The sequence below is a fragment of the Choloepus didactylus genome, chromosome 6 (genome assembly GCF_015220235.1).
Source record: "Choloepus didactylus isolate mChoDid1 chromosome 6, mChoDid1.pri, whole genome shotgun sequence".
Taxonomy (NCBI): Eukaryota; Metazoa; Chordata; class Mammalia; order Pilosa; family Megalonychidae; genus Choloepus; species Choloepus didactylus.
Window position 1 is genome coordinate 65009541 of NC_051312.1, and position 13982 is coordinate 65023522.

The 13982-nt window shown below is 30.8% G+C and overlaps 1 protein-coding gene across 16 annotated transcripts in view; it reads left to right on the top strand.

Moving 5' to 3' along the window:
* Positions 1-13982, top strand: part of SOX6 (SRY-box transcription factor 6) — a 652380-nt gene that overhangs the window by 371704 nt on the left and 266694 nt on the right. For all 16 annotated transcript variants that reach the window (XM_037839347.1, XM_037839348.1, XM_037839337.1 and 13 more), the window contains one exon: positions 3471-3560. In XM_037839347.1, coding sequence (XP_037695275.1) covers positions 3471-3560 — 90 coding nt within the window. The remainder of the gene's footprint in view (positions 1-3470; positions 3561-13982) is intronic.

Below are 13982 nucleotides of genomic sequence, written 5' to 3' on the forward strand. Positions count from 1 at the left end.
TTAAAATATAGAAGAGAACTGAAGCCCGGCTCTTGATTTTTGAACCCGTTTTAATTACACTTTACTTACAAAAATTAGACAAAATAAATATAAGGTCCTGCATTTCCTTATGTAGGTACTAGTTTACAGAGTCCAATTCTTTCAAGGTAAGAGGAACTAATTTTGGCATTTTCCATTTTAATATTGAAATGCTATGACATGCATATATGTGACAATTTTTATGGTATAGAGTTGTGCTTCTTTATCTCAATTTCCAAAAGGTACATAGTTCCTTTCCTGTTTTTCAGCCAAAAATAAATCAAAGGCACCAAAACTTGAATAGTCAAACTAAGATAATAAAATATACTGTATATTCTTGCATTGTTTTGAGGACTGTGCCACCACCATAACTATATTGGTTGTTTTCAAGACAATCATTTAAAACATACATATCCCTGTAAAATAATCCAAGAATATATGGGACCTTTTAAGTCCTTTTTTGTTTGTTTGTTTTGTTTTCATTTGGAATTCTGCATGACTACTGAGTTAATGTCATTCTGTGTGGTATTATTCTTCCCGTGTAAATAATGCAAGCTGTGTTTCTTGAACTATTTTGACCTCTTTATTTTTTGCATTCGTGCAAGATCAGAATAGACCAAAGTCTGATCTGATCAGTTGCCTCTGTAAACAAGTATCCTGTTTATGTAATTGAATGTTGTAGCACAAAGGGAATGATTCCTTATTTTTAATTTGCACCCTTACTTGGATATTTTTGGGGGGGGCAGGGAGAATTTGAAAATATAATTTTTCATTTATAACTTTGTATCCAATATATATTTCTCATTTCAATTCAGAGACCTCTTGGTGGTGGCAGCAGTGTCCCCTGTCTATACGGTATATAGTAATAATCTGCTTTTTCTGGTCTTTTGTTTTCTCTCACCTTACTTGCTTCACATTATAGCATGGAGAGTGTGCTTAGCACTAATTGTTGTACACCCTTAGAGGTTGGCAGTTAGATAATTAGGTGAGAAAGTTGAGAGTTTCTCAAGAGAGACTGCCTCACAGTTTTGAGTCTTCCTGGAATCTCCTAGAAATGAGATTAAATGTTGATAAGGTTTATGTCGTGATGTATTTTTCTGTAGATAAAGGCAATCAATGATTGTTTTTAAATACTTTCATGGGCTTTAATGTAGACATGTTAAAACTACTTTATTTTTTCCCCTCAGTTTCTTCCACTGAAATGGGAACTCATATATATAGATTAACTCAGCATTATGATGAGGATTAATTTTCTGATAGGAATGTGAAATGCTTTGAGGTTGTTAACCATTCTATTGAGTGGTTTTTATGTAAAGCTGTGTCTACATGACTTGATTTATGTTTGAAGTGTGTGTTCCCGTTGTCCATATAGTTCTATTTTTCTCCATGAAGTGTCTTTTCCTGGAGTTCTAAAAGATGTCACATCTATTTATAGAAAGGAGAGACATAGTTTAGACTGTTTTACATCCATGTGTGTATTTAATCCTCATTTGGGAACTGCTCTGAATTTGTGATCATTGCTAATAAATTGGGCTTTTGTTTTTGCCATTATAATATATGCTCTCAACTCAAATTTTAAATAATTTACACTTGAGCATTTGTATCAGTAATTATCAGTTTAATGTAATGTATACCATATGAAAGAGTAGAATAAAAGTAACAAGACTGAGTGGTTATGAAGTTGATGTTTGTTTTTTTTTTATTTTTCTTACCTGTGATTTAATGTTATATTAATTTCTCTCAGAAATTTAAGCCTAATTTGAGAAAACTAATCTCTGACAGGTGTGCTTTTTAACTTTCAAACTTAATTTTATCTTTTTATTACTTTAGCATAAAAACAAAACTTGTATAGAATGCAACATATGCTTCCTTTCTGAATTTGAAAGAAAAAAAAAAAGAGACTATTGTGGCAAATGAATCCAACCTAAATTTATGCATATGCATGAAGGCACTATTGGAAGGTCACTCAGAATCCTGTTTTTAATCACAGTGATAATTCCGTTGCTGAAGCCTGAGGAAACATTTAATATGAAAGATAGGAAGAAGGAAGAAAGGAAAGATTGAAAGAGTGAAGGAAAGGAGGGAAGAAGTGAGGAAAAGGGTGGGGAGTTTTCATATAATAGGATCAAGCTGATTTCTTAGAAAGAGCTTTAGCTTCTTTGATGGCAAGCTAGTATGGTTGTTCTTCATCAGCCATTTCATGACACACTGATCTGGATTCCATCCATTCCTTGATTGATTGATCATGTCATGGAGAAATGTTAATTATTTTCACCAATACTTTCTAACCATGAAATGTTCTTGCCTCTTACCTAGGGCTCACTGCATTTTTCTAAATCTTATCTAGCTTCTAAAACCCTTCAGATTCATCTTGACCTTATGGTCACACTAAAATTCAAGGAGTATTTAGAAGCTAGAAAAAAAAATGAAAGAGGATATGTTAAAGAGATAGTTACTGATACGAGAGAGAAAAAGCATTTGGAATTGGAGTAACCATTTGAAATATAATTTTTAAAAGAAGTTATCAGAAATTTGAAACTTGGAATGTTACATATTAAGGATTTAGAATTTAAATCTGCATTCCTTTTTGGAAATATGGCCTATTTGTTAAGATTTGAGGCACAAAAGGTACAAGTAAATTGTCATAAGCAGTAGCTCCAGTTGCAAATCGATCTGAATAGAGAGAAAAAAATAATTCATTGAGAAAAATTTGGTAATTATTAAGACATTCTAAAGTTTGGATTTCTGTAAACTTTTTGAATCTTTACAAAAGTAGTATAATCACTCCCTATAATCAAGCATATTATTTATAAACATAATAGGACAATTGTTAATATTTAAATAAGTATTTTCTTTACTAAAAATATGTATTTCTTTATATGAAAAAAGTTTTAGCAATTTTTGTTAATGGGGGACAGTGATTATCTTGTCTTTATTTTCTTCCTGCTTTGTTTTTAAATGGTTGTTTTACAAAAGTTGGCATGTGTTTATTTCATTTTTATGGACTAAGTGGTTACAGGTTGATTGGCTTCTTCTTCCTTTAACATGTCATTGTTACTTGAATAGCACATAAATTTTGCTTAGGCTTAAAAAGATCACCTGGATTAAAAGGAATAGCATCTAAACTTAAATCCATAGGAAATGAGCCCCCCTTTCTGTTAATCTAAGAAATGATAAATGCTGATTACGTATTAATAAAATTATAATGATAATGCCAAGATAAGATTATTGGGTGTTATGTTTTCCTAGACAATAGTTTCAATAATCTGGTAAGAGATGATTAATTATGGTATTTTATAATAGACAAAGTAATGCAATTTTCTATAGCCTAAGGTTAAAGTACACAAAAAAACAGTTTTGTGTATTTTTAAATGGGAGAATTTCTCCATAAACTGGCTTCCTGTATTTATTAATATACATATATTTTAATACTCACTTTTGTATTTTAATAGATTCCTCCTGCATGGAAAAACTACTTTCAAAAGATTGGAAGGAAAAAATGGAAAGACTAAATACCAGTGAACTTCTTGGAGAAATTAAAGGTACAATATACAAAATATCAAATATATCCAGTAGAGATGTTATTTTGTATAGCAACGTATTTGCTGATCCTCTATACTCTAACACTAAATTCTTACCTCTAGCATCTGTTTATATGTGAGAGGGTAAATCTGTAGTGTGCCCTTGAAATTTCATTTACTCTAAGGTTTTCAGAATGAAATTTTTGCTCTCTCTTTGCATTAGTTTATAAACATTAAATTTATAGGATTAATTACACTAATTTACTTAGCATTAAAGTATGTATAAAAAACAATTATATCAAAAGATGAGTAGCAAATTAAGTTAATCTTAGTTCTTCAAAATCATAATAGATTAATTTATGAATTCAATTCATTAATTTGAATTTATTCTGATCAAAGGAGTCAAATGTGGCACCTTTAAGAAAAAGCTTATAGAACATGCTGTATTTTCTGGTAAACATAATGATTTATGGATGGATTCTGAGGCCCATTTACTTGGGTTCAAATCCCGGCTTTGACAATAGATAAGTGAATTTGGGCAGTCACTTACCTTTTCTGTTTCACGTTCCTCACCTTTAAAATGGGATAATAACAGTACCTACCACATAGGCTCATTAAGAGAGTTAATACATTTAAAGCTCTTGGAACAGTACCTGGCACTTGAAAAAGCACTCATGAGTGTAAGCTGTCATTGTTATTTAAATATCCATGGGGTCATAGATTCATTTCCATCTCAAACACATTTCATGGACTTAACATTTCCTGACTTTCTACGCTGATGAAGATGAGTGTATTTTTGAGGATATATGAAACTATTTTGAAGCATGTTAAGTGGACAATCCCAATCCACTACAGTATTAAGTTACTCTATCAGTCAAGAAATTAACTTGCCTAACCAAACTTGCTCTTGTTGCTTCCTCTATGAAGCTAAAGTACTGTATTGGTAGTTTTTATCATGAATAGGACCCATGGTCATTCATTAGTTCTATCAGTTATCCCTTAGAGACAGACAATCATCATTCTGACTTGTACCAATAATTTAGGAACTTAATTGCATATTATTAAACAACTTTAGGTGAAATCTTCCTATTAGTTCTGGATATTACCTCATTTAAGATGAAAATTTGGCAATAACTATCTGATGAAAATGTTGTTTTGAATTTATTACAGAAAATTGCCTAGTATTCAGACATGTTATATTCAAATCAAATGAAGAGAAAAGGAAGTCATTTCTTTTCCAATGAATAATTAATAACTCATCACATTAACTAATACAGTGTCAACATCAAGTGGGGAATTAGATATTATTTTGAATTGCACTGCTTGTGTTTTGCACTCATAAAGGCCATTTGCTATTTTGGAAAAAAACTCAACTTGTAACTGATGGGTAGAAAGAAAGTCATTAGTGACATATTCTCTATCCAGCTGCAATAACATGGTGTATGCTACTTTGCACGTCATTCTCTGTTTTCTTCCTTTTCCAAAGTCATTGGTTTTATAACAGTGAGAACAGAAATGGTTTATGCAAAGGCAAGCATTTGCCCAGCACAAATGATGGGGTTCTTAGTAATGTGGAGGCTAACATTTTATTATGTTATGATTCAACATCGAGTTTTTTATGCTTCAGGGTATCCTCCCTCCACTCACCCCCATTTTCCATCTTTATTTTTAGCTCTAATTATGAATTAAAAATTAAAAAATGTTTTAGTCTTGGTTACTCAAAATGTCTAAATCAAAAGTGTAATACATGCAAAATTACACTTTTCAAAAATTTTAACTTTTTTTCAGATTATGTGATATGTGAACTTTTCTTTGCAAAAGTCTGCTATTCTGAATTTCATGGGCATAGAAGATAAAATTCTTACTAAATTTCCTATTTTGATTTACTCTACCCAATTGTCTCTTCTTATGTCCTAATATTTTGTCACATATACATTATATATTATATTATATACTATAATTAAAAATGAAAAAATTATTTAAAATAGTATTCCAATAGTTCGATTCAGCCATGACTAAAACTCAAAATACATTTTTAGTCTGAGTGACACCAGTTCCATTATTAGCCACTTAAATTAGTCATCATTATTCTTAAATTTTAAAGTAACCTAATATTATCTTTAAGAATACATACTATTGTGGTTTATATCTATATCTATATCTATATATATTTGATATTATATCTCAAGAATTCCTTTTAAAGACTTATTAAAGTTTCCTCTGATAACAATTTCCTCTGATTACAAAATTTATACATATTTATTATAAGAAATGTAGAAATGCACACAAAAGAAAGTAAAATTGTCTTTCTTTCCTACCCAGATTTCACTGTATATCTTCTTTTCCATTTTTCCTAATGGATATGCATGTTAATTTTCTCCCATAAAATTAGGATCAATCTTTTACTGTTCTTTTGTAATCTGTTTTTCCCACTTATTTGTATATCATGAATTTCCCTTGATTAGGTCATCTTCTAAAATAGTATATTTATTGGCCAGTATTTGCATAAAGCAGAAGTGCTATAATATAACCAGGCCTTTAGTCAACATTTCAGTTATTTTTACTGTTTGTCATTATAAAGAAAGCCTTGAACATGAATAACTTAAAAAGAAAAGTTTAGCTTATTAGTAGTTATTTTCATAGGATATATTCCTAAAAGTAAAATTTCCGCACCAAAGAGTATGTTCTTTACAAAAAGACTTTTGATTTGTATTGCCAGATTCCCTTATGACAGGTTGTAGTGTCTTGTGGTCTCACCCAGCAATATCTGAACGTGCTTTTTCTCCCTTTCCTTCAATGATAAGTATTATTACTTTAAAAATTTCTTGCCTGTTTGATAGGGGGGAAACAGCATACTGATACAGATTTAATTTTAATTTCTTTGATTATTAGTTAGAATAAAGAGTTTCACATAAGTTTATTTTATATTAAAAGTCTCTTCTTTTGTGAATTGCCTGCTTATGTTATTTACTCATTTTTCCTTTAAATGAATTGTCTTGTTCTTATTGATTTGTAAGAACTCTTAATATATATTTTAATATTAACCTTTATCATATTGTTACATTTTATTGTTTGCTTTATTTTATGGTTCTGTCCTCAGATTTTTCCATCTCTTTCTTTATGGTTTCTTCTGTTGCAGGTTTGTTTGGAAAGGCTTCCCCCTCCCTGAGATTAAATTATTATTCAGCTATATTTTCTTCCAATTCTTTGGCTGTATTTTAAACATTTAACTCTTTAATTCCTCCTGAATATATTTTGATGTATAATGTCAAGTAGAGATGTAACTTAATTTTTTCTTGAGCAGTTAACCAATTACCCCTGTACCATTTATTAAATAATCCTTCTTATCCCCTCTGATTTGAAATAGCATCTTTTATTACAGACTGGTTGTGTATTTGGAACCATTTCTCAGATTTTGGTTCTATTCCATTAATCTTTCTAAGTTTTATTGATACTATGCTATTTTAATTACTGTAGCTTTTTAATATCTTTCAAAAGTATTGCAAGACCACATTCATAATTTTTCTGTTTTCATACTTCTTTAAAGCTTAGACTTATTTTATCAAGGTGTTAATATCTCAAAACAATTTTTAATTAAATTAAATTTACATAAAACTGTGGGATGAACTGACAGCTTTACATACTGAGTCTTTTCATTCGAAATCATTTATTTGATTTTTTTATGTTCCATAACTTTTTGTTTTTTAAATACAGAATCTGCACATTTCTTTTGATGTTTTCTCCATAGTATTTAATATTTTTGCTTGCTCTTATGAATGAGATATTATTCACTGTTTTCTTTTTGTTACTATATTTAGGGATGCTAGTGAATTTTGTATCTATTTTTTGCTGGTTCATTTTAAAACTTCCCTTTTTGTCGCACTTATACCTCTAGTCATATTCATCTGATATGTTTTGTCCTCCTTTTTGGTAGCTATGTATCTTTTTCTGCCTTCTCTTATTACCTTGCCTAGAATATCAAGAATAATATTAAGTAATAGAAATGATAGCAGGCAATTTGTTGTTTTAATTTTTGGAATTGTTTATAATATTTCACTATTAAGTATTATGTTGAATATTGATGACATATTTATCACTTTAAGAAATGCCAGTCTATTCACAGTTTGTTAGGAGTTTTATGAGAAATTACATTTTATTTCATGGCATAACTTATTGGTTATTGTTTTTTCAACTTATTGATGAAATAAACTCTGTTTTGTCATGTATAGTGTTCTTTTTATGTACCACATGATTTTATTTGCTCATGTTACCGTTGTTATTTTTGCATCCTAATCATAAATGAGATTGATTTGTTTTCCTTTATTTGTACTGTTTTGTTACTTTTTAGTACCAAGGTTCATAAGTTGAATTAGAAAGCTTCTCCTCCTTTTCTAGGTATGTAAATACGTAAATCAATTACATGTTAATTACTTATTCCTTGAAATTCTGAAAAAATGCACTCATGAAATATGTAGGCCTGGAGTTTTTATCTGAGATAATTGTATTTTGCATTTTCTTCTCCTTAAATCAGTATTGTCAATAAATATTTTTCTTAGAAAATTGCATTTGTCACTGAAATTTTCAAATATGTTAGTATTGATTTGTATGTAACATCTCTTATTTTTAAACCTTCTATTTATCTGCCGTTATATCTTATACCCATTTTAAATTTTGCATATTAATGGTTTTTCCCTTTTGTCCCTCAATTTTACTTGCCAGTGGTTTGTCTATTATATTGTCCCCCCAAAAAGATTCAGTTTTTAAAATTTATTGTTATATCCACTGTTTTCCGGTGTACCAATTAATTAATTTTACTTTTACCTTTATCTCTCCCATCCTCATTTTTATACCTTTTCTTTATTTGTGGATGTCCTCTAACTTCCTACATCTAATACTTCATTTTTAAAAATTTCTCTTTTATTTAATAATAAAGGCAATTGTGGCCATGTTATATTCTAGAAATAGTTTTAACTGCATCTCAGAAGTGCTTCTAGAGTTCTCATAGTCATTATTTTCTAAACAGTCTGTATTTAAAATATTTTCTAACTCATCTGTATTTATACATAATTCTTAACTTTACATTTTCTTTGGATTACAGAGTGCAGTAAAACTGGGGAAGGGAGGAAACACAGTCTCTCCTACTATTATTGGAAAATGTTATGTGGTGGGTTGGTGCTAGTGGGAGAATTAAAGTGTGGGCAGTAGAATAGATTAGAGCATTATTGACGACTGTATCCTCAACCCAGTGAGCTTAATATTACAATGAATTAAGAAACAATAAGCTAACAATTTGCTCTTTATAGTTTACTTTAAAGAACAATACTTTGAAATAAAATTCTTATATCTAGATGTTGTAGAACAATATTTCTAAAATCCCTCAATAGGAGTTGGAATACTGCTGAAGTCTGAGAAACACTGAATCATAGAACTTTCAATAAGTCTGTTTCTGAGTCTTACCTAATATTCTTTAAGAGACAACCCTTCTCCCAGCTGCCTACCTGTTTTCACAGGAGCCTCCTTCCCAATAGCAGCAATAATTGAGAGTACATTGTTGTAACTGACATAAACTCAATAGCAGTAATATCAAAGCAGTGTTTAAAGAAGGCTAACATTATTACAAGTATTTTTAAGATCTTCAGAACTTAAATGAAATATAACATAAAATGGTTAAACTCCCTTACTTTGGTATGATTGTATCTGAAGTCTTCTTTTCCAATGTGAGTACAATAGATCCATATTTTTAAGGGCTCTATTGTTGGATTAGAATGTATCAGAAAGTGACTAGAATGTTGAAGAGTCTTGGACATTTAATTTGAACAGCAGTGAAGAACGGGGGAGGTTTGACCTAAGACATGGTGGCTGGTTTGAAGTTTTGTTGGATAGAAGAGGATAAGATTTGTGTTGTATTAGGAGGTTAAGGTAGCAGAGCAATTATCCTTAATATAGAAAAGCACTTAGGAACAATTATGACTGTCTGACATTGATATCATTGGACTGTATTGAGTACCTCAAATATAGTAGGTATTCAGTAAATATTTGTTGAATGAATGAAAGAATAAATAGATAAATGGATGAATTAATAAAATAAAATGAATGGAAATTAGGCTCCAGAACATTTTAAACAAAGATGTTATAGAATATTCTGACTCCGGTGCTATGTTATTTTTATGACCTTCTAAGGTTCCTTTCTAATTAATACTAGTGTTTACTATATTTTCTTAATTCTAAGCCTGATCTTCAAAATATCATCTATTTCCTGTCTATAAGGAATATAGTAAGTAATTTTTGAAAGATGTTTTATTATTTACAAAGCAAATAATGTAATAAAATACATACTTTATTTTATTGATCCCTATGACAACTCAGTGAAGAAGATATTATTATTTTCATTTTACAAATGAGTAAAAATGAGACAGAGTAATTAAGGGTCACTCAGAGAGCTGTGGAGGTAGGGTTCTAGCTCTGGTCTTTAAAGCCACTGTTTGGTACAATGCAGAGTAGTACTCCAATTCTTTTTCAGAGCCTTCAAATTCTGCAGTAGGGGTAAGGGAAATAAAGACCATGGGCTGCTCCCCCCACCCCCACCCCAACATACAAGCAAACATAATAGTTTCACTTTTGTTCATTTATATATAAGTGAGGCAATATAGAAATAAGTGGGTATAGGTAATATACTTTCTTTCTAATAGTAGTAGTGTTTATCTTGATCTATACCTGAATGAGAGATAAACAGGGAGTAATATGGTAGAAGAATATAAGGGAAGACAGAGGTACCATAGAGTCCATAAACCATTTTGTTGTTTGTTTAAGTTTAATGAAGGAGTGAGGTTGTTATAATTATCAGACATTCATAAACACAATGGCAATATTCTAAATGATGTGTAGCATTCCAGATTCCATCCTCTGTCTCAATGGATGGGTCTAACCTGTGGTTTGTATAAGACAATCTCAGCCATCCCCCCTATTTTGCACACATGCCCCTGTAGGCTGTGACTGGCATCTCTTCCTTGGTGTGAAATCACCTCCCTGGGCAGTGTGCCAGGGAAGCAGTAGTGTTGGTTGTTAAAGTTAGAATGGTTTTGTGTTTGTGTTTGTCAAACACCGAGATGATAAGAGAGACAAAAAAGTTATGTGATATGAACCAAATAAGGAAAATAGTGTTTTCTTTCTTGGTAGTTTATGGTTGATTATTTCAACATTTATATGTAGAGATTCAGGTATATGTGCTTATAGGTATATTCTCATGCAGCTTAGAAAAACAACAATCTCTTCCTGATAGGAAAAAAAAGTGATTAAGGAAATGCTTTTAAATGCGAAAACCTACAAAGGATTCCTGGTGTTTTTCAAAGCCAGTCAAAACATAATTACTGATTAAAGTTATTTAACTATTTCTAAAGGGTTTGGTTCTAGAGCCTAAATGTTATTGCCATAGTTCCCTGTTAAAGACTGGAAGCATTACTCCAGTAACTTCATTGGGAATGTCTCTAAGAGAAGTAGAATTAAGAACTGTTTTACATCAAATAATGCAAGCATATTACAATTGTTTTTGGCATAAACACTGACTTAAAAATGGGAATTTATTATAATACTGCTACTGTATGCCATTGAGAGCCTGGTAGTTTTTGGTTTTGATTGCAAACATAAATCTTTGGAGGAGCATGCAGGAGCATAAAAGTCATGGTTTTTTTCAGCACATGGTAGATCTTTGAAGATCAAATAGTGTAGTTTATTCTTGAAGTGACTTAAGTAGTGTTGTTATCACCAAAGAGTCAGAATGGATCTAATAGCATTCCCATAGAATTAGTGTTCTGCGTCAAACGTTCCTATCTTAAATACCAATTCTCTCTCTTACTTTGTTCATTTTTATAGTAAGGGCCTAAGCTTATTTCTTACTTTGCCTTTTGTACAGAATACTTTATTTAGTAACAGTAGTTATGGTTACTGGTGTTTTATATTGTAGGCAATCACAGAAGGACCAGAGTGGTTTTCCAACATTTCTTGCCTTTCTACTTTGCATATTTGTTTATAAATGAGGTTTTTTTTTTTTTAATTCCAATTTGCAAATGTGCAGCAAATTCTTTATCTGGGAGAGCTTTAAAATGTCTGGAAATGCTGGGAGGCAAATCATCTGCTACTTTTCAACTCCAATAAAATCAGCAAAGTTCACATATCTAGTGATTCTTGCATTCTCAAGAAAAAGGGATGAAACAGTAATACTTAGGTTTCATACATTTTTTAAAGTTTTAAATTTTTATTTTTAAAATAAATTGAATATTGCTCTAGAGACAAGCTTGTGAAGGAGATTGAGAGCACAGATGCGATTTTCTCACTTTCCTGTTTGTATGAAATAATGTAGAATGTTTGTCACTGGATTTGGTATAAATCTGTGAATTATAGAACTTCAGAATAATATCTAGAAGCATAGAACCTAAAAAAATTGGAGCTGGAGAGACTTTTCCTATTATGTAAACCAACTTCTTATTTTCCAAATAGGGACCCAGATATTCAGAAAAGAAAATTTACTCCTCTAGATCACATAGTTTATTTCTAAGGTGGAAACTTAAAGATTCCCCCCAAATAGCATATGTAGCCCATTTCACATTATTGATTATTGTAATCAATAATGTGTAATTATTGCAGAACCCATGGAATCCTTTTGCTAAGAATAAATGCACACAGAAGCTAGTTTTATAAATTTATATGCATTATAGCACAGAAACACCCATAGTTTTTAAACTCTACTACTTTGCATGAATGTAGACATTTCAAAGCTTCCCTTTATACTCTCTGTTATAAACATTTTTTACTTCTTTTGAAGTCGGTGTAATGCACATACAAGCAATTAAATTCTCCCCCTATTTGGGGTTGTAGATACAAGGTCTTAATTAAAACTCAAACAAAAGCTAACAGCAAAAATTTCTACTATATGATTAAGGTCTAAAGTATTGTGATACATTAGAATCATTGTTAACTGTTGGGATTAAAAGAAATCAATATGTTGGGAGAAGATCAGTTGGATCTAATTAGTGAAATCAGTGTTTACATAAAGGAAAATACTGATGTTGAATAACAGGTTCTGGTTATAAATATTACACTGGCTAAAGTTGTTCTTAGCTATTATTGCATTGACCACATAATCATATTTTAAATTAATTGAATAAGAATCTGAAACTTCTGTTTTAGTCATTAATTATTATAATTAAAGACATAAAACTTTAAAATCATATCTGGCTTGAAAAATCTCAATTATATTCTTATATGTAAAAATAGTCATCAATTATAGAGACTATCCCTATTGATTCAATTTTTTAAAGTCTAATTTTAGCAATGGCTACAGCCTCGAGTGCGAAAAGAGGCAAAGATGGTTACAATAAAAAGATGTAAAGTATTCTTACACAGTTATGATTCATTAAGTAGGTATTAGTACATTTGGTGACATATTGAAATAAAATGAATACATTTTAATAGCATATAAACCCAAAACATTTTTTTTCTACCTGATTGCTGTGATGAAAATAAAACATTATAACTAGAATGGAGAAGATAAACTATTTGAAGTTTAGATTTTAAGTAAAATGAATCATTAGCAATTTCCTAGAAGCTGTTCAGATGCTTGCCAGGAACTGGTTACTAGCAGGACATCTATAATCCTCCTGTGTGGAATTAGTGAAAACATACTGGATCTTTAATGATGTGTGTTAGATTTAGGCTGATGGGGCAGCCTTTCTCTTTCAAAGTGACTTGTCTTCTTTGAATAGAAATCATTTTTATTTCAGTATTAGGGTACAAACACATAATTGACAATAGCCATTAACATCCATCCATCCATCCATCCTTCCATCCATCCATTTGTTAACACACACCTGTAGATTGGAGTATGATTCATAGTGGAATAAGAGATGATAGTATAACATCAGAATGATAAGAATGTAGGAGTGAAATGTGTTTGGGTAATGTAAAAGAAACTTTTCCTACAACTTGGAGTGCTGATTTCACCTTTTGGGGGGGGGTGAATTTAGTCCCATTTTTAGTAGCATCTTCTTATCTCAGTAAAGAGATGAGCAAAGCTGAGTGTGAATGGCAGTGACTTCCAGGACATAAATACAAGTCTGACTGTGTATTATGGTGGGAATAATTGGGTCACTGACTTGGAGGCTTTTTAGCTTTTCTATATTACCTGAATAATTTGTTGTCTTAAAGAGGATGAAATCTCTGGAACTATTAAGAGTGAAGGAGAAAAACTGAGTAGAGATGTATGCTCTCATTTGTGTGAAAATTATGTACACACAGAAAAATCCTGGAAGGATATTTAATAAAATGTTGATAGAGGTTGACTATGTAGTGGAGAATGAAGGGTATAGGGTGGGGGCTGATTTGTTACATTTGCACTGTAGAATTTTTTTTTTGCCATGTGTATACATGGCTTTTTCAATTTAAAAAAAA